The following is a 23,721-nucleotide window of genomic DNA, read 5'->3' on the forward strand; positions in this document are numbered from 1 at the left end:
ACATATATACTAATCTATATCATATATACGTGTACACATACGTTTATGCATAGCTTTTCGTTGTTTCTTGAACCGTCTAAATTTGGATTATCATTTTTTCCTAAGTTTTAGAAAAAGGTAAAAAAAGAGAAGAAAGAAAGTGAGGAAGATATACACACATACACACATACACACACACACACACATACACACACACACACACACACACATATATATATATATATATATATATCAAGAGAGAGAGAGAGAGAGAGAGAGAGAGAGAGAGAGAGAGAGAGAGACAGACAGACAGAAAGAGTGAGAGTGTGTGTGACAGAGGAAGCAAACCTGTGAAAGAAGAAGGAAGAGTCTAATGCAAAGAAAAATTATTACAATATAAAACTGAAAAGTGCTTTCATATACAAAGAAAAATTGATACAATAATATATAGTTTACTATTTTAACTGGCTTATAGTTATAGTTTGTTACAAACGTCAGAAAGTCAGCTCATTGGATTATCTTCAACGAGGTACGAGTAAACAAAAAATAATGAATAATTATATAGAAAATTGGATTTACACTGCGAAAAACGTTCCTCTAGAAGAAAACAAAAGGAATTGTGTTAACAGCCCCATATTTAAATGTTTGTGTTGTTTGAATTTTAATGTTATAACTATTAATATTGTGTATACGAAATAAAGTATTCGTGATATAAAAACAAACCAATCATGTTAATGGTAGAGGATTATTTTTCTCAGTGTAGATGTGCGGTAAAGGAAAATCTGCTTAAATTGCATTTATTCTTTAACCAATTTTTCATAAATTTTTCTTAAATATGTGTTTGTATGTATAGAGGTCTAAAAATTATTATAATACTATTATATAAATTCATGAAGCTGTAAGTAAAAAAAGTAGATAGAATTAGAAATGTATTATTATTTCTATTAGTTTGTTTAAGTTAGTATATTTAAGTAGAAATATAATACAAAAAGGAAGGGAAAAGGTGTCCCGTTAACTATCGTAAGCTATGAATTTTTGCGATCGATTCTATTTCTTTTTCCTTTAGTCTGTAGCTATCATCTCCCCTCCCCCGTTTTTATCTTTAAAAATTACTACCAGTAACTACGCACGTGCTAACATTATAAATATAAAATTATGATTACAAATAATGAAACACAAATGTTATTTAAAAATAGCGTAATGATTGATTAAACGGAAAATGTAAATAAAAAGAAAATAATTTTAGGAGAATTAATAGATTTTAGAAGAAGAAAAAAATTAGTTATCAATTATTTCATTAAATAAATTATAAGCTAAAAGATTCTTTCATGTTCGTACCATTTATACAAAATATCAAATAAAGTAGGGAATATATTCTATAATATATTGGAATAAAATATATTAAAAAAAAAACTTAAAGCGATGCATTGAAAAAATGCTCAATTAGAAAACTGATAAAAGATAAATTGATTCTTTTATAATAATAATATTTGTATAGTTTACTTTATAACATTTAATTTTTTAGTATTCCCATCAATGATTATTTATGAAGGAAAATAAGTTTGTATAAATGCATTTTCTAAATAACAATTATTATTTTATTTTTTATTCTTTATTATTCATTATTATTTAAATAATATCCAGTAGTTACAAAATATTTATAAATATATTTTTTTTTTAATATTTAATTTTCCCTATTTCTTTTCGTTAAATTTAGAAAATTCATCATAAAAATTTGAATTGACTAGGTTTTTAATAATGTTTTTATTAATGTTCAATAATGTTTAATTTTTAATTATATTTAAAATGTATAATTAGCAATATAAATGTAATAAAATTTTTATATTACTGTAAACTTGAATATTATACTATGTTATATTAATTTTAAATTAACCCAAGTAGACATATAATAAAGTATATATATTGAAATAGTATTTTATGTCAATTAATAAATTTCAAAATTAGATAAGAAAAATTAGAAGTTTAATCGTGGAATGAAAATCAAGATGATCGTTGTATCATGTAAATGCGTTCATTTTGTTATAGTTTATTAGGTCCTTTTTTGTTTCGAACACAATGTTATAATAAAGCCTTTAAATTTATTAAGTAATTTATAAAAATAATAATGATTAATAAAAAATACGAATAAAGAATTTAATACAATATATAAATATGAAATTAAGGTTAATAATTAATAATTTTAATTCATTAAGGAAAAAATCGTTTATTTACATCAATTATAAATCTATCATTTCCTGTATTTGTAATAATCTTAATATAAATAATCACATAAGTGTATGAAAAATGTAATTATTATTTTAAAATTTAATAACTGAAGCTAAATTTTTAAAGTTATATACGGTAATACTATAAAATAAGACAATTATTATAACTAATAAAATATTCCATTCCAAGTTTTTATTAATATAAAATCATTCTACGAATAATGTAATATCTATTATTCAGGATATTTATTATAAATGTTCATCTCAGTACATAATTATATAGTTATTTAATTCAAAATTATTACTTATATTTCAAAAAGTATTTTATATAAAATTAATTATTACAATATTCATCGGCATTATATAAATTAAAACATTATGGGAATTAATTATTCAGTACATAAATGAAAGGAGTTATGTTATTTGCAACGTATAGTTTAGCGATTACCTTACATTAAGTACTATTATAATGAACTTTTATTTCGTTTTGTAATTATTTATTTCTATTCTTAATCGTCTTATCTTAATCAATTTTAATAACACATTAGCATCTCAATAGACGTTAAGAAATATATTTATAAATCTGTTCATATGTTGCTCATGCATTTTTACGATTGATTGCATATTCATATAAAAATATATTTATTGTGAAAATAAAAACGTTTATATTGTTTATTATTATTTGATAATGTGCTAAAATAATGTAGAATATTTCTTGAATTAAAAGAAATATAATAAATACCTTTAATGTATTTACAAAACTACTTATTCATTATTTAGACATAAATTCAAAGTCAAAGATATACACATAATGTATATAAATATAGTAAAATATAATAATAATATAATGTATATATGATTTTAACATTAATAAAATATAGTATTGAATTCACTTTATGTATATTGTTAAAAAAATATAATTTTCCTTTTTTTCATTTATATATTGTATATTCAAGATAAAATTTTTATTTATTTTTATATATAAGTTAATAAAAGATTTGTACATAATGTAAACTCTGTATTTGTGCAATTTTAAGCATAAAATTGTTTAACTTTTAATATTTTAATTAAAAAAATTACTTTTATAAAGATTCTAAATTAAATTACATCATCGAAATAACTTATTAATATATTTATAATCAAAATATCCTTATTTGTTTAATCATATGCAAGATTGAAACTAAAACACATTAAACTATGCTTGTAAAAGTAAAACTATTTTACGTACAAATGATTTTTTCCATTTTCTTTTCCCTCACTCTCATACTTATCCTTATTTTCTTTCTCTTTCTCTTTTTCTTTTTCGTCCCCTATCTAGTAAAAAATTCTTTTGACGCACAGGTCTGCATGTCGATATGAGCGTTATTGATCTTCCTACGTTCTTCTTTTAAGCGTCGTTAACGATATATTCACACGCAGCAAGAAAAGTTATCTTTGAACATCGATTTAGTTTAGAAAAATTATTTTTTATTACTGGAACTTAAATATTTTCATGTCTGTCAAATATAGTTTTTTGTAAAAGATTTCAATAATTATGCAAAACTAATATTTTTAATACATTGTATGTTATGTTATTTTAATATAATTCTGATAATAAATTACCTATATAATATCACAATTAAAATACTTTAATAATAATAAATGGACGATGTTGAAATTGTCAAGATTTATAGAATTGATTATTTTCATAAAATTTAAATGAATATAAAAGTTATGTTATTTATATTGTAAATTTATTTTAACTATAACAAGCAGTTTGCTTATATATTAAATTTAATTTTCATAGAATCATTGAGAAATTTCAAACTGGATTTCGGTTATTATATTCTATTATTGTATAAAAAAAGTCGGGAATCTGTATAGTGATTGCTTATTATTATTATATATAATATTATTATATCTATATATTATACATAAAGATTTAAAATCTTGAATTTAATCTGAAATGTGTTTTTTTTTAATTGAATTACCTAAATATAAATTTCTGTAAAATTTACTGAAAGTATAACACTGATTAATCTTCGATATATCTTTTTTATAAGCATAAAATATATAAATTAGTGAAGAAATATTATTACTTATACTTTTATAATAATATGATATTATTAACAAAAAATTTATTATCGAATCCATTAAGTATATTCATGAACACTAACGGATACACATTTATGGTCCGATTAAAAGTCTATAGTATTTGTGAATAATTTTGCATTGATCAATGTATTAATATGGGGTATCCATGTAACCATGACATTAAAAAGAATGGCCACATATAATTCTCTTTATATAATTCATAATGATGGCTATCTAGATTTGTTATAATTTCTATTAGAAACATATTAATGTTGACATGGTAAGTGACTTGCATAAGTATGCAAGTTTGCTTAAAGTTTATTAGTATAACAAATTTGATATATATAAAATTTTTACTATCTACACTGATTATTTATAACAATTTTAATTGAATGAAGTTTTGTAGAATATTACTCATAACATATCATCAATATAATCGATATTACATATCGAAATATTCATAAAAATTAATTATTACCTATATAATTAATAGTTAAATTTTTCATACTTATACAATAATTCAATAATATTTAAATATATAATTATGTATTGTATAATAAAAGTATTAATATTAAAAATCACAATTATATTCTCTATGCAATTGTATTCTGATGCACATTCTATCGCACGTAATAATAGATTTTTATCATTTAACATAACAACAAAAATAAAAATTTAATGTATAATTTTAATTTGTGAAACAAGGGAGTCGATATGTAAATATAGGTCAGTGACAATATTATCGTCCGGAAAATTATTGATTTATATCGTGAACTGAAATAAGTAACAACCATCGTCTTCAATATTAAAATATGTAAAATCAATATTTCAATATTAAAATATCTTAAATATTAAAATACTAAAATTTATCAAGAATTCAAAATTATTAATTGACTTTGTTTAATTATTCTAGTATAAATATAAATTAAGTGTATCAATACCTTTGGGTAATTTCAAAAACAAGAGAGAATTATTATCAATTGCATTATTGCATTCTATAGTGCATCATTATATTCTTTTTAATATATTGTTATGTCTGTTAAATATTATGTATAATATCATAGCGCTTAATATATTAAATAAAGTAATAGTTTTCATTTTATTTTAATTTCTATAATTAAAAGGAAATAAAAATATTTTCAATTTATGTAAAGATTCATAAATGAAATATATCATGTTAATAAGATCGACATAGAACTATATGTATCAATTTCTTTCAATGTATTAGTCTATCACAATGCTTCTAGAGAATTTCTTATTGTAGTAAAAATAAATTTCATACTTGCAACATTAATAATAATACCATTCTTTATTATTATTCATTCGTTGTATAACATATATAATATATAATATTATATAATATATAACATATAATATTTTTATTTACTTTATATTATTATATTAAAGTATGATTATATTAAATTATTATTTAAACTTATACTGATAATAATCAATCGCTTTTAAGGATTGATGTATAATTGAATTATACATTACGATTTTGTAACCAATGATAATATTTGTGTATAAATGGATACGTAATATTAAACTAAAAATTAAAATCATTTACTAAAAATTAACATCAATTATTGTCATAGTGTATTAAATTTAATAACGAATTTTATTTAATTAAAAACAGCAACTTTTCATTTTAGAAAATTTATCTAGTTTTTTTAATTGAATAAAAAATCAGGTCTGAATTATATAAACGATTATTACTCCATCTTTGACTCCGCATTGGCTTCAAAACAGTGAATTTGCCAATAAATTGGCAAATTAATAAATATATAATAAATAAATAGACTTAAATATTTGGATTCTGATAAATTTAATTAACTTTCAATAATATTGTATTTATTAGAATATAATTAGAATTTTTTATCTTCATATAAAGTAATTAAAACTTTTTTTTATGTGCCTTTATGTTGTAGTTCATTAGTATCATATATCATGGATAATTTAAATAAATAAAAAAATAACATATATAAAAATAATAAATTTTCCACTAAAATTAATTTTTATAAACAATACCTTATAAGGAAACTAAAAATTCTAATAATAAAATAAAAAATTGTATAAATATACAGAATAAAAAATAGAATATATACAAATATTTTATTACCTAATTTATCAGTTGCTTAGAAATAATTTAAAAATGTATTCTCTTATTCGTTAAATAAATTATATAAAATAATTTTTGCATAAAATTTATTGTCATAAATAGTTCGTTATTTTATAAAAATCAATATATTAATTAATTATTATTAATATAAGAATTAAGAATAATATAAATTACCATTTTCATGAAATTAAAAATTATACTTTTAATTTATCATAACTAGTTTTTCATATATATTCATAAAAAATTGTATTCTCTTTAATATTTCTTTATAATTATTAACGTTGTTCTAATAATGAATTAACTTTAATTTTTATACGGAAAATTATAAATATAATCATCTGTACTGCACTGAGAAATTCAATAGTCATTTTATAAAAATAATACAGATTATGTTTATTTAATAAATTTGATCATAATTTCGTTATTTACTTATATTTAATTGAAATATATATTTCCATAATTAATTTAATCAAGCATTTGAAAATAATTCGAATAAAAGCATTTTTTAGTATATTATTTAGAATTCAAGAACAAAAAAGATGCATCATTTAAAAATAAAATATTCTTATGAAATTAAATTAATCAGATTCAATTGCATTATATTGAAAATAATTAAATTTTGTATTATTTTGAAATAAAATATACAAGATTACGTATTGATAGATCAAGCATTTATTTAATTCGTTAATTCAATCTAATTGATAATAATGTCATCAAATTAAACATTTATTATCTATTTAATATAAATGTAACATATTTTTTACATAATTGATATATTTATTATAATATGTAAATTTTATTTTATAAACTATAAATGTTTCATTTTTGTAAGTAATACATATAAATAAAATATATATTTATAATTTCAAAAAAGAACATTTATAGTTTATAATTATTATTTTATAATATGATTACACAAAATATAAATAGAAAAATTTTGATTCTAAAATACTATTAGTTCAATTTCATGAATAATTAAGATACCATAAACGATGTATAAATTTATATTAATAAATACTGAATGTATTTAAAATTTTAAATATATAGAACAGATATACATCATTTTAAATGAACTTTAAAATTAAAATACTTCTATAAATATTAATTTAGGCTTGTAATAGAAAATAATATTAAATGCAATAAACTATATATAATTCGTAATGTTTCATCAAATAATATAATTAGCGTATTATATTTATATTTGTAAAAGAAATTTAGAAAATTACGTTGATGGTGCACAGACATTGATTGTATTCCGTAAAGTTTAAAAAAATTTTTAATGAAAAAGCTTTTACTTTAAAGTGATTTTATATTTTTATGGAATATTTTGTTGTAAGCATATTTTATAAATAATACAATACTCTTTACAAGTTAACAAGTTTAAAAAATATATTTTTAATTAATTAGAATCATTCAACGAATTAGATTTTTCGACACACTACACTTGGAAGGAAAACTATTTTTGTAAACCTACACTTAAGCGTTATCTAAATCAATTGAGGTCGAATTGTGAAAAGACAATCAGGATGTGGATATATGTAACAGCCATTTCAGAAATAAATGTATTCACACTAAATAATATCTCTTTGCTTTTTTCGGTTAACGATACTATTATATATTTTATAACTATAGAGCTAATTTATTTTATGTAATATTATTTTATGTAAGATTTTTTATTTATTTATGTTTACATGAAATATTATTTAAACTTAGAAAGTGTTAAAATGAACTATAAAATATATAGAATGAATTTTATATAAATTTAAATATAATATATTTTTGATAAAAATAAGTAATTAATTATTAATATATATAAGTATATAATTAAAAATATGTCTAGTTTCAGGTTGAATATTAATAAATTTGAATTTTACTCAAATTTTTAAAAATTGGTAGTTTTTCCCTAACAATTCAAATCCATCTTGTATTAAAAAGCTTTAATGTTTCTTTTCTATAGTTTTTTATTTTATAAAGAAAATATTGCTTTCGACATTACAAACCTTTGAAATAATTTCGATATATTTCAATTAAAATTAATGATAGTTTTTAGTAAATTAATTATCTCTTTGCTTTTTTTTTATCACATTATTTATAAATAAAAAAATATTTTGAATATAAAGTTATCTATAAATATATTTTGAAATTCCTTTTCTAAATATAAGTAAAAATTACTTTCATTTCTTACTGTTATTAATATACTTATAAAATCATAAGTTCATATATAATATAAAATATTTTATTTAATGTTTAGTTTCATTATTAAATAAAAATTAGACTTAGTCAAAAATATATGAAAACGAAAAAAGTAAATAGAGTTTCAGTAATTCTACTGTATTTTCAAGATACCAGTATCTATAAACCGATCATATATTATTTCATTTTTTTATGCAAACTCTAGATATAATAAACTTCTATAAATAATTAATTTACTTTCTTAATTATTATTGTTTTAATATTTTTTCATACAAAGAGGAATTTTGCAAATGTTCATTCGATTGACTTTATGAAAATGTGAATGACAGCTTCAATATTTTTATACGTAAATCACTATTATTAATTTACTGATTATTGTATTTTTAAATTTAATTATCGCATTTTTATGTTCAGTCATTGGATATTAAAAAATAATAATTTACCTTCAATTTATTAATAAAACAATATCATCCAATATAAAAGACAGCTGTATGCAATCATTATTATTTTTGTGTTGTAATATTACTAAATTCTTTAATCCATATTGATGAATATTGTTCATAAATAAACATTTCACCAATATTAAAAAATAATTTTCAAGTGATCTTTTCAATATACTCTATTAAGACCAAAATATATTACTTTATATCAAAATAAACAGAAATATTAATTCTTAAATTCTTGATGACAAAAAATATATAAAATCTAGATTGTTATTGTATGGTTGTAAATCTCTTATTATATGAACTATTATTATTATTACAAAATTTGTGGATGTGGATGTGAAAGTACTTATGTAGTATCTCATTTATGTCAGGATATTATTTTTATTGATAATGCACCAAGAAGATATTAATTAGTATTATTTAAAGGTTTAACATAACAATTTTCAATAATAACTATATCTATGAAAAAATTAAATATTTCTTTAGTCATCCTCATTGTAAAATATAATCCGATTGTATTATATGATTACAATCTACGTTATTACTTTAAATCCTTAAGCTTTCTCATTATGTAGACACATTCTGCACAAATGAATCATTTAGACAGTTAAATATTGTATTATTGCTCTGATTTTTTAATGTAATTATTTTTAAATTTAAATAACAGCTTCTAATTTTTTAAAAAGTCAACCTATATTCTTACATAGCGACAATGTTTAAAATTTCTTTCCATGAATTAGGGTTAATGCTACATATTTTTTTAGCAATTAAGATTACTCTAAAATATTTGTAGATTTTTTTTGTTTAATTTATATTACTCAAAGCAATATTATTTAACGGATTAAATTGTCAATTTCAATAATAATTATTATTGCATTATGTAGCCTTTTCTAAATTAAAACAATTCAAAATTTTAAAAGATTTTTAAATTATGATCAATTCTAAGTTTTCTGAATTAATGAAATTTCTTAGATCGGAAACAATATTTACTCTAAAAAATGTATGAATCTTATGAAAAAATAAGTTGATTAACCATGTATAAATTATAACTCTCAAATAAATAACAATTATTATTGACGTTAGTTTAGTATTAAATCGTCCATTACTTTTTAATTTTTTTTCTATTTTTTTAAGCTTAGCATTTTAGTATCGCATATTATTTTTATTCGATCATTTTCTTCCACATTTAGTTATTCGTTGTCTTGCCTTGAACTACATATCATTCTGCCTCAGACTATACATACTCGATGGATCTTTAAATTTGAAATTTGAATTAAAAGCTGATTAATTTTATGAAAATTCATTTTGATTCTTTTTTCTATTTTGCATTTGCAGCAGTAAACATAAATCGTACAAGAAAATCGCATTTTTCCATACAACCACGAATACAACTCTATCTCTATAGCACGGGTTATAGATTCGTAATTATTTAAATTTCTTTTTACATCATTCCATATTAGCCGACATTGTTAATTACGTCATTTATAAAAGCATATATTATTATTGTTGCCTTAATATACTATAAGTTATATAGTGTAGTTGAAGTATATGTATACTTTTATGAATTAATATAAGTGTTGAAGAATTTTATGGCTAGAATATCATTTAGAAATATTCAGAATTAGGGAATGATCTATAAATTATATAATTTTATACTATTAATATAACCCATTGTAATTACAATCTTTCTTTATATTTAAATAATTTTATTTCTCTTCTCTCAAAAGATCTTTATAAACAATCCGTAGCTGTTATTACATACTACGGTTTTTTATCTTCAATTTTATCATCAATGAATTCAAATTACAATAAAAATATATCTAGGATTACATACAATGAATAAAATGCTATAAATAGATTTGAAAAAAGTTATTCGTGTTTTTATCGCAATAGTCTCACTTATATATTAAATATAAAAAAAATAAATGTACACACACACGCACATGCACATATGTAATTTTTTCTAATGATTGAATCGACATTTAAAATACTCTATAAATGTATAAAATACTAAATTTTTTTAACTTTTCAGAAGATTTATTTTAATAAGTATTATCTAATTTACCGAAAATATGATTGAATCATTATTTACAATTGATATACAAAATATCAATATACTTCAAAGTCTTTATTTAACTAAGAAAAATGTACTTGCTTTCAGCATAGATTTTTTTTAACAATACATAAAACAAATTTAAATTAAAATGTAATAAAGTTTTATTATATGTATAATTATAATGAAATTATGTTTCAAAAACGTATAACTTTTATAATAGGTAAAGTATAGAGATTATCTAAATTTATGTTATAAGACTAAAAATATTATATTCGTTATATTCATATTTAAAAGATTTGTATTAATATTTAGTGGTAATAATAATGAATGTTAATAATAATAATTTAATGGTAATAATAATAATAATAATGTATGTTCTAAAAAATTTCTAAATTCTATATTTCAAATACGTAATATTTAAAAAATACCTATCATTCAATACTGTATTTAAAATATTAGTATTCGTATTAAAATTTTATGACCATGAAAGTGTTAGGACTTTATCTAAATACTATTATAATATAAAATTTATAAATTTTATTAATATATAATTAGCTAAATAAGTATATATCAATAATTAAGATATTGATAAGTAATAATAAATAAATTAATCATAAAACTAGTTAACATATAGTTTTTTTTTAATTTTAGAGAAACATCTATCTAACTTTTCATTAAAATAGATATAATTTTTAGAATAACATAAATAAATTTTAAAACTAAGTTTTTAATCAATACTATATACCTAGTAGTTTATCATAAATTATAATTACGATATATATTCACAAAATAGTCGAATTTTATAAAAAAAAAAATTATATAACTTTATAAATTTTTATAGTATTAATTTTCTTAATTACTTTCTTCTGTTTTTTACAAAAAATTTTAAAATATATTATTCATATATTATTTTTTAATCAACTAGTATCTAATATATGTTATTATAACAGCCCTAGAGAATTTATTAAAAGAGAATTTAAAGCAATAAATTATTTTTAAACTTTAAGATTCTTTTTATATGTACATGTTGGAGTTATTTAAAAGCATAATTTATTTAAAATAATTGTTTAATGCATAAATTTAGATTATTTATTTAGTGTCGAAACTTGGTTATAATTTATGGCATATAATATTAAAATATTGATAAAAATTGATTTACATTATAAATACTATATAATGAATATAATGAAACTAAATATAATGAAAAATCTGATTAAATGTGTATGATTGTAAATTTAATCTCTTTTCAAAATATTTTATAAATGTATTATTAAATTGAAAAATTTGTAATATGTTATTTTCAAATAGTTGTTAATGGTACGTTTATGTACATATTAAATATAACAAAATTAAACTAGTTTTTATGTATAATATATATATTACATTGTATTTATGGTAGTTGACTTTCTATTAAATATAAAATTGTAAGAATAAAATTTAATACTTTATCATTGAAAAGTGGGATAAAAATATCAATGTTTAATTTGTCTTTTATTTTGATAAAACATTCAAAAAATCACAGCAATAATTATTGATAATATATTCTTTCGATATGATTTAATTTTCTTATTTATTATTTTCATAATGCATATAAATTATCATGTTAAGGAAGAAAAGCAAAACGATGTTTATAAAAGAATGGAAAATTCATTTTTGAGATTTTTCAATTTTAGAAGTTTTATAAAAATGTAAAAAAGTTTTGTTAAAAAATTATATATTTTTAATGTATGAGATATTTTTAAATGTACTTCAATGCTTTATTCAGAGCGCGCAAAATTTTTAAACAGCTTTTTTTTTAATATTACTTTTAAACTTTTTTAAATTTATGAGCTATATAGATTCGCCATTTTTCAATGGTCTTAATTGAAACTTGCAAGATATTATAATAAAACATTATTTACTTTATCTTAGGAATTTATAAAAGAAGTTGTAAATTTATAAAAGAATAATATAAAAATAATAATAATTATAATAGTTTTTTTAACTGCTTGTTTAAAAGTTCGACAATCAAATAAAAAGAATTTAAATGTAAAGGTTTTCTAAAAAATGTATACAAGTCAATTTAAACATTATGAAAACCAAAAATTATTTAAAAAGTAGTTACAATAATAATAAATACTTTAAAATATTTGTCTCCAATTCATAAATCATTAAGATACATACTAAAATCATTATGTAAGTTTAAAGTATTTTGAATTTTTATCTAAAATTATTTATGTTTAGAAAATGATACGTGTAAAAAGGCATTTACAATTTTTTGAAATTAACAATAAATTTCTTCCCTAATAAGACAAATGATGTATTTGTTTATTTTTCTATTACAATTTGAATATTTTTCATAATCTCCAAACTTAACAACCAAGATGTAGTTAATATATGCTCGGTACTACAAACATTATACTACAACTTTGCCGTCGTAGGTTCACTCGTTTTTTTTATCACCGACACGTTTCAAGGATCCGTTGCGCTCGAAGCCACGACATACCCGTACTCGTACGTGTACACGTGACAAGTCTACAGTGGCGTTACAGTATTGCCCCAGTCTTTTTTGTGTCGACGTTATATCGCGTGCTACATTGAGTATTATTTGATTCGTTATCTTTTCATTTGAAAAATAGGGGAAAAAACGTGATCAAGAAAAATACGGCGGAAAGAAAAAGACAGTCCCAGGACATAAACAAAGAAGATATAAACAAATAGAAGGAAAGGATTATGGCACGATCATCAACTTATGCATTGAATGGCCCGAGTTTTCCAGTAATTGCCTATTTGTCTTTTTAATGGAACAAATTTTATTCGGCTACATTACAAAGTCAAAGATCCAGCAATAAAACATCAAGTAAAAAGCAAAACGGGGCCGTATAATAGAGAGAGAGAGAGAGAGAGAGAGAGAGAGAGTGAGTGAGTGAGTGAGAGAGAGAGAGAGAGAGAGAGTGAGTGAGAGTGAGTAAGGCGAAAGGGGAGAAATAAAAGACAGACGGGCAGTTAAATAGACGGTATAATGTCAAGCAGGCAGGCAGGCTAGCTGACATACAAATAAATAAATAGAAAGAAGGAGAGAATAAGAGAAAGAAAAGGAGAAAAAGAGAATATGTATGATAGAGAGAGAAAGAGAGAGAACGAGAGAGAACGAGAGATAGAGAGAGAGAGAGATAGAGAGAGAGAGAGAACAAGAGAATTAAAGACCTAATGCGCGAGGTGGACGACTACGATGATGGGGGAGGGGGGTAATCGCGAAGGTGGGGAGAATCGTAAAATAAATCGGTTAGGACTGTTCAGTCATAGAAGAAAAATTGCGTGGAATTAAAGACTTAAAAAATTAAGTGAAAAAGTGATAGAAATTTTGTTAAAGAATAGCTTGATTTAATACTTATTTTTGTGTGTCGATAGATAAAAATAATTTAATTTGCTTTCAACTTATTAATTTATATTTCTTTTATGAGGATGAAAGAATTATTTTTATTTTTTTGTAAATATTAATGGTGTTAATTTTGTTTAAATTGTAATTTTGTGGTGTTTAAAGTTTTGAAGTACTGGTGCTGATTTCGTTTGTGAGGATTTCATGATTTTTTACTAAATGTATAAAAAAATCACTTTACTAAAATATAAAGAACTTTTGAAACAATTAAATTTAAAATGATGCATATTTTGAAACTGCTATTAATTAATGACAATATTACATTAAATCGGTTTTAATAAGACACAAATTTTTAAAAATTAACGTTGTTACATTTAAAACTTATCTTATAGTTTTCTTTAATTCATAGATTGTGATAAAAGAATTACTTAACAAATAAATTAAAAAAATCTAACATCAAAACTTTTCTAATTGTTCTAGTACTGTTCTAATTATAGATATTTATTAATATAAATCATGTATACACGCAGAATATCACCGATATGGAGTATATAGATGTGCATATGTGTGTGCTCGCGCGCGTGCATACGTGCGTGTGTGTATGTATTTATATATTTATTGGTTTATAATATAATTAAAATTTTTGGAGAGTATTTTTTAACTGTCAGTTTAGAAGTCTTAAAAATTTCAAGAAATAAAAATAATGTATTAAAAGAAAATAATTTTTTCAGTACTATTATTAAAATACTATTATGGCAATACCTATATTTATAAATAATTAAATCATTCGTCTTGAAAAATTTAATTTATTATTTTGTAAAATGCGTAAAATTTGTGCTTAATTTGTGCAAATTTTTATAATTTTAATAATTTATTATATTTACAAATATGTATATATAAATTGAATAAATTATGAGTAAAAGTTTGAGTTGAAAAGAAAATATTAAATTTCTTTACAATTATAACTAATTAATCAAAAAATTTTCATTATAAAGAAATAAAGATCATTTATTGATAATAAAGTGAACTTTAAAATGTCAAAAAGTGAAATAAAAGACTCGTTTTTTGAACTTCGCACGCGCATGTCTCGAATGCTGTCAGTCGTCGATATCACCAAACCAACTTCAACCAATTCGGTATCGGACATACTACAATGTTGACAAAATTAAATTTAATCACCTTTAAATTTGTATTCGATAAATTGTATTTTTTTTAATTATGTTAAATTTCTAAAAAGTAAGTAAAGTAAATTTGTAAAAAATATGCTAAATTTTAATGTTTATATAATTAATATCATGAGATTTCTTCACACCTACAATATCATTGTAATATTTTATTATAAGAAGTATATGAAATTGAAGTATAAATTGTTTAAATAATTATTTAAATAAATAAAATCAAGAAAAATAAATCTTATTTAAATAGTATATAATATGGATTTGAATAGATATAAAAAAGAAAAATATTTTTAAAAATTTCATTTTATTAATTTATACTTTATTATAAATGATAAACTATAATACCATTTCCTTATATTTTGATTTTTTTAATTAATCTATAATTGATAGTTATAATATCTATGTATACAAAAAATATTTTGTTTATTAAAAACTTTATATATCCATATTTATATCATTTTTTAAAATAAGCTGTTGAATATTACCAATCAATAAGATGAAGAATATATTCTATTATTATATATAATTTATTTAAATACTCTTTATTAGCATTCAAAGTTTACAAATAATAAACGTGGGTACTAGATTATAACTGAACAAATGTTAATTAAAAAATCTTGAGCAATTTTTTTTAATGTTTTAAAATATATAATAATAACTACAGTAACATACGATTAATTTGCAGTTATGAAATAAACTAAAGTAATTTATGTAAATTAGTTTTCTTAATAATATAAAAAAATATTGTAATTTGTATATTTTGATTATTTTATGAAATCGCTAATTAATAAAAGTTGCCTAATTATATTAATTTATGAATTTTAATTTAGACTAAACATGAATCACTAATTTATTTTGAGAATATTTGAATAATAAACGATAAATTATTTACAAAAAAACACTAAATACATTTCGATTTAATTTCATTCAAAAAAATATTTTATGAATATGAAAACAAATTTTAGTATTTGAGTTATAGTCTAAAGTCAGTTTCAAAAAAACAAATTTATTATTGAAAGTTAAAATTAATTTTCGATTATATACATTTACAAATATTAAACGATTGTATTTATATGAAATAATATAATTTCAATATTACCGAACCATATAATTAAAAAATTTGTTTACAGTAACATTATTTAAAAAAATTAAAGATTACCTTTAATCATTATGTGATTGAACCTTGCTTATTTACGAATATTTTTGTTATAATAATAGTGTCTTGTGCATCAACGGCAGAATTATTTCCTTCTACATTATCAGCAGCTGATAATAATAATAATACCATGTAACATTATAATTTTTTAACACTTAATTGTTATACTGAATTTCATTAAAATTTATGCTAATTGTAATTTTATTTTTAATACAAAACAAAATAATGAAAATTAAAATAAATGAAATAATAAATAATAAAATTAATTAATCTATTTAATTTCATGCTTTTTTGTTTTTTATATAAAATATTTTCATATAACTGATGAATTATCTAAAAATTTTACCCGTTAATAATTTTATTTATAATTCTATTTATTTAAATACATATAGAAATGATTATTATTATTCATTTTTAATTTATTATTTTAAAGAATTAAAATGTTTAAAATATATAATAAATCAGAAAACACGAATTGAATTTTAAATATATATTTCTTTATAAGCCTAGTCGTGTGAATTGTAACTGATGAAGTTCAATTCGTAAAAATAATTGCTTTGTTGGTTACGTCAGACAACTTTTATGAACCGTAAATTTAATTTGAACTACAATAGAATGACGCGCGATAAAATATTCAATCTAAAGAAAAAATAATAAATACCTGAAATGAAGTTTAAATCAAGTATGAAAATTTTTAAAACTTATATTTACACATATATTTCGTACATATATTTAACATATAATATTATTAAAATAAAATTGTACTGTACTTTGTAATATTAAATTTTCACTTTTAATAAAATTTATATTAGAATATTATTTCTTCTTTTAACTTTTTAAATTATTTCTAAATATGGAAATATCACTTAATAAATGATAAAAGTATTCCTTTTAATTATTAAAAAATATTAGTTTAAAAATAACTTCATTTTTGTACATTATGTTTAAATAATTTATAGAAATTTGATTTTTGTCGAATAATGAATAAGAAGTCTTCAATGAAACATTAACGATATATAACAAATAATTTCATAAAATAATAATTTGGTCTACATTTGTTTAGCTTATATACATTCATAAATGTATACAATGTTATTATTAAATAATATCATCAATTAATTATAATTATGAAGTTACTACTAAAATATTTATTTAGGTAAGAATAAGTGAAGTAAATTTTCAAATTGTAAAATTTCCAATTCAATAATTCGAGCATATATTCTGATATAAAGTAATAATTTATTAAATATTCTTAAAGAAAATTTGAAAATAAATATTTGTAATACAGTTTAAAATAGATATAAAAAAAAGAAATTAAGTTATCATCTTTAAGAATATATTGCACTTTATTAATTTAACCTTATTTCGATGCCTTTATAGTGCTAAATATTTATTACATTTTCTAATATTTTGGTTTAAATAATCAGATGAAAAATGTTTTCTGTATTAAAGTTTTTGTTATACTGTTTTAGTATTATTATATTTATATATTCAAATTCTAATTTTCTGAATGATATCTCTCTGAAATCTGTGTGAATTAATAAAAAACTATGGTTTATGTATGTTTAAACAATACATTTTTTTTTTAATTTTTCATATTTTAATAAAACTAATAATTAAATTCAGGGTTATGTAAAAAATATGACAAATTTTCTATCAAAACCACTTTGATTTATTATTGTTTATTATACCAAATTTTTTTTTATTTATAATTAATTGAAGATATATTGTACTCATAATTTACAACTTTTTATAATTATAAAATAATATTTTATTATTACTCAATTTAAATGAATTTTTTTAAATTATATTGTATAATATGTAATATATCTAATAGCAGGGTATCTATCATATTTTTAGATTTTCTGTTTTTCATATAATGAAATTAATTTAAATAATAAATGTATGTACTCAATGATTTAGTAATAATTATCCCCTTTTCATAGAGATTTACTAAGACTTTATTATGTATATTCAATAAATACATATTTAAATTATATACAATATTCGAATATAAAATATTTCAATAATTCCTAAAATTCAATATTTTAAAATAACATTATAAAATAAGTAATTAATAATTCCCCATTATTCATTAGAAAATTACATTGTATTTATTCAATGGATTTCGTTTGTAATAAGAGACATGAAAAAAGTACAATCATATAATAAATATGTGAAATTAAAAAATTTCGTTTAATGAAATATTGTTCATTTTATAAGCTTGTAAAGTCTGAAAATAAATAGACTTTTAATTTTGAAAAAAATATTTTAATTGAAATATAATTATACGTTCTATTTTAAGATATTGATATAACTGGACACATTATATAATAACCACTGTGTTTTAAATAATTTCTATACAGTTTTGTACATGTCATAGTTATTAATAAATATTTCAGTTTCAGAACAATATTACTTGTTTTACTTATGTATTCAATTAATAAAAAATAGTAAATAACACGTATTTGTTTATAATTATGCTTATTAAGATTGTTAATGAACTTATGAATTATATTTTCCTTCTAGATGGCGGGACAAGATCCAAAATGGCAAAAGGATGCATCAGATCAAAATTTTGATTATATGTTCAAGTTATTGATAATTGGTAATTCTTCAGTTGGTAAGACGTCTTTCCTCTTTCGTTACGCCGATGATTCTTTTACGTCGGCCTTTGTTTCAACGGTTGGAATTGATTTTAAAGTAAAGACAGTATTTAGAAATGACAAAAGAGTTAAGCTTCAAATTTGGGTTAGTAAAAGACAAAATAATTTTCTCTCTCTCTCTCTCGCTCTCTCTCTCACTCTTACTCTCACTCTCATTCTCACGCTCACTCTCACTCTCACTCCCACTAGATGTATATACGAGATACATATACACTAGATAATATTCTTATAAAATATCAAATAGATTCTTAAAATTTGGTTAATAATTTAGTGTGTAAAATATTTGATTACAATTTAATGCATTTTAAATTATCAAAATTAGTTTAGTAAAGAAGTAATAGTTAACTATCTAATCCTTCAAATTATAAAATTTATAGATTAAAATAAATTTACTGTAATATAGATGGACGCTTTCAAGTTTTTTCTTATACAATTTGTTAAAAGTTAATAATGCATAACGTTATGAGATCAATTTATTATTAATTAACATTTTATATTTCATAATACTTCAATATGAAATAGTTCTGTATACTAAAAATGTTAGTTTTTTTTTTTAAATGAGGTCTTAAAAATTATTTTAAAAATATAATACTATTCCACATTGTTGTCATTCAGTATTAGAAAAATTTTTTTCAAGTACTTGGAATTTTTATAATTTTCTATGTTTAGATTTTTATGAAATTATAGAAAATTATTTTCGAATTCTTTCTTAAAAAAGAAAAAATATGAATATAAATATAAATTTATAATACAATGAAAATATCGTTGGTATATTTTGTATGTCATATTACAGGATACTGCCGGTCAAGAAAGATACAGAACAATTACTACAGCTTATTATAGAGGAGCGATGGGCTTTATATTAATGTATGATATAACTAATGAAGAATCTTTTAATTCAGTGCAAGATTGGTTAACCCAAATTAAAACCTATTCATGGGATAATGCTCAGATCATTCTTGTTGGTAATAAGTGCGATATGGAAGATGAAAGAGTTATTAGTTTTGAAAGGGGTAAACAGTTGGCTGAACATTTAAAGGTTCAATTTTTCGAAACATCTGCGAAAGAAAATACTAATGTTAAGGTAATCTTTTTTCATTAGAATTTACTTTTTACTATTTATTACAAAATTTCTTAATTATTGAACAAAACCCCAGAAAATATTTATGTAAAAAATAAAATTATGTTTTTTATGAAACAATCCAATATTCATATATTTAATTAGCTTAACTATACTTAATAATTAAATTATAGTTAACTAAAATTAACTATTTAAATAACTATATAAATATAAATTTATGAAATTTTTAGATTCTTTTTTTTTCTTAATTTCATATAATCAAGAAGGTATTATAAGTGTTATCTCTTTATTTTAAGAAGTAATAATAGGATCTATTACAACAATATATTATCTTTGGATAATATTATAAGACTTTAATTTGGTTTTATTTACATTGTACTTATTTTATATTTGTAGCCTGCTTATCAATGGCAAAAAAAAAGGATTTATTTCATTTATATAAATTAGACTATTATGAATTTGTTATTTATTTATTTTAAAATATATTTATATCCATATTTTGATATAAAAAAATTAGTATATTTTTAGACATTTTTGCAGAATTAAAACTCACGAATATTTCAGAATTCTAATTATTTATATCTATATTATGTTTATTTACATTTATATTTTAATTATCTAATTAAAAACATCAGTCAAATTTTAAAATATCGAAAATTCAATTAATTAGTTTAAAATGATAATATAGAAGTATCAATCTTCCATAATTTAACTTTTTATCATATCATTGTTTATACAGAAACATTAGATATGATTTTAAACCTTTATTTAATTAAATGAAAATAAATTTAATTAATGAAAATAAATTTTAATTGTTTAAAACATTATTTTCGTATCTAGAATATAGTAGATGAAATTTTTATTTTAACCTTATAATTATTAAAACCAATTTAATTTTTAAATATTTTCATAAATATATTAACATTATTACATAAATATAAATATTTACAATTGCCTTTTTATTGACAGGCCGTATTCGAGACTTTAGTGGATATCATTTGTGATAAAATGAGTGAATCGCTTGACAATGATCCAACACTGATGGCGGGTGGAACAGGACAACAGAAAGGTCAACGACTCACCGAACAATTAACTAATCCTACAGAAACCAATTGCAACTGCTAAAGCCTCACCATATGTTGAATCTTGACAAGATGAAGCCATTTACTTCTCAATCAAGATGGCTACATAGTTAGTCTCTTCTTTGTCGTTCCATTGCTAGTTTCCTTTTCGAACGAATCGTTTTAACCATTTTATCAAAAAAATAGAGTGAGAAAAGGACGACAAACCTTTTTCTCGATAACTGCTTGAACGTAAATGTGGTCGATGAATGAAATTATTAATAATGAACTAAACTTTTTATGTAATTTTGCAAAATTATTCAATATTAGCTAAAAGTTATTTATTTATTTCTTTTTCTTTTTTTATATATATTATTTGTTTTTGTAAAAAGAATGAGAAAAATATTCGATTGTTAGGCATTGAACTAGATTAGAGATGTATTTGCGTGAAATTTATTACTACTGAAATGAATCAATGTGGATCAGCAGACTTATGTTAATTGTTTTTACGAAAAACTCTTTTTTTTAAAAGAACTACAGGATAGTCCATAGTTCTGCTAAATAGTATTCGTGGTCTTAATAATAAAATTATTTATATTTCTAAAATTATGCATAACATTTCTCGTTTTAAAATAAATATATTAATATTCAATTTAAGTTTTTTTCATCGCGTAAAACTATAGAAACATTATTATTATTATTATTGTTGCTGTTATTATTATTATTACTATTAATTAAAAACTGTACATGAATTGTTGATTTCATAGTTTACATCTAATCTGAATTCCAATATTTTTAGTAACTGTGAACACATAAATATTTTGTATTCTACAAAGTTTACAAAAGAAAAGGAACAAATATTGCTATATGATTTCGATTTCTATTTGATTACAAATATAAATCCTTACTCAATACGTTTGATCAATTGCCACGTATGCAGATCAGAAAGTAAGAGATATATCTGGTTTATTAATTTTCATTATTGCATAAACTGTACGTTTTTAAAAAATTCTTGAAAAATTTTGAGACCAATAAAAAATAAAAAGATAATTGAGAAAATAGTTGTGCAATAGTGAAAATCGGAGCTGTAATGACATTTTTGCTGCATAATCTACTTTGCGAAATGTTTCGGCATTTACGAGTGGCGTCAAAAATTATATATATACATAATTATGTGCTGGCTGAAGTAATAAAAGTAACGTCGGATATAAAACTAAGTGCAATAATAAATATTTTATGAATGCTTTCATTTGCATTACCATATACATAAACATCCACGTGCTTTCATTGTTAGGATTTACATAAATAATAAATTAACCTATTATGTATCATTTTAAACTGTTTCAGTTTCGAATTAGTTGCGATTTTTTAACATAATTCTCCATTCATTCTAATATTTTCGTTCATTAATTATTCATTAAGGTATAAGATTTTGTATTCAATATTACAAATTAAATTAAAAAGTCTATGTTAATTAATTTAGTAAAACGAAGATTAAAATAAGCGAGTAATGAAAATTCGAAAATATAAATGCATTAATAAATTGCACTGTATTTCATAGTTTAAATGTACCGATAGTTAGAAAATTTTTCAGAGTAGTTAAAGTTTAAAAAAAATAGCACATATTCAATTTCTTAAAATATTTTATTTTGAGTTAAAAACTTTCATCAATGTACGATGATATATATCTTTCTCCTCTTCCAAAAGAGATCTGTTTAACACAATTTTAAGCAAAACTTGTTACAGATTACACAAATAATATGAATATACAATAAATTTTTGTATAATTATAAATTATATTTTATCAAAAATTAATATAATAGATAACCAAAAAAAAAAAAAAAAAAAATATGTACAATACATAAAGATAATGGCTTTTACATAAAAGAGCATTTAAAAGAATAAAATCATCATTGTTAATATGAGAACTAAAAGGTTTATAGTCACTTAAAATTGTTATTTAAATTAAGAAAAAAATAATAATGGCATTTTTTATCGAAAAAAATTAATGAAATTGTTTAGTTAATTTCAATGTTCTTCGTAACAGAAACTTGAAGTAAAATTTAAATAAATGAATGACTCATTAATTGGTTTGACCTTTAATGACTTAAGAAAATTAAATGAATTTAT

General features: G+C 20.4%; 1 protein-coding gene across 3 annotated transcripts; it reads left to right on the forward strand.

The window, feature by feature from the left end:
- The first annotated feature begins 309 nt into the window (after window positions 1-309).
- On the forward strand, window positions 310-21,872 carry Rab3 (RAS oncogene family member Rab3). 3 transcript variants are annotated; one of them, XM_011496445.1, is made up of 4 exons: window positions 310-508; window positions 19,313-19,534; window positions 20,243-20,533; window positions 21,500-21,872. In XM_011496445.1, exons 2-4 carry the CDS (start codon window positions 19,313-19,315, stop codon window positions 21,653-21,655), a joined length of 669 nt encoding a protein of 222 aa, XP_011494747.1. In that variant the 5' UTR covers window positions 310-508; the 3' UTR covers window positions 21,656-21,872. The 3 variants fall into 3 exon arrangements, with proteins under 3 accessions (XP_011494747.1, XP_011494746.1, XP_011494745.1); XM_011496444.1 differs by lacking the exon at window positions 310-508 and adding an exon at window positions 13,572-13,848; XM_011496443.1 differs by lacking the exon at window positions 310-508 and adding an exon at window positions 15,460-15,585.
- Window positions 21,873-23,721: the final 1,849 nt, after the last annotated feature.

The sequence above is a fragment of the Ceratosolen solmsi genome, unplaced genomic scaffold, assembly GCF_000503995.2.
Source record: "Ceratosolen solmsi marchali unplaced genomic scaffold, CerSol_1.0 scaffold29, whole genome shotgun sequence".
NCBI classification, from domain to species: Eukaryota; Metazoa; Arthropoda; class Insecta; order Hymenoptera; family Agaonidae; genus Ceratosolen; species Ceratosolen solmsi.

What these genes read in the sequence shown, in the direction of transcription:
- Rab3 (XM_011496443.1), top strand. Translation starts at nt 15,484, where the DNA reads ATGTCAAAAAGTGAAATAAAAGACTCGTTTTTTGAACTTCGCACGCGC. An exon ending in GAGTTAAGCTTCAAATTTGG is followed by an intron (nt 19,535 to 20,242) that starts GTTAGTAAAAGA and finishes GTCATATTACAG; the next exon opens with GATACTGCCGGTCAAGAAAG. An exon ending in AAGAAAATACTAATGTTAAG is followed by an intron (nt 20,534 to 21,499) that starts GTAATCTTTTTT and finishes TTTTATTGACAG; the next exon opens with GCCGTATTCGAGACTTTAGT.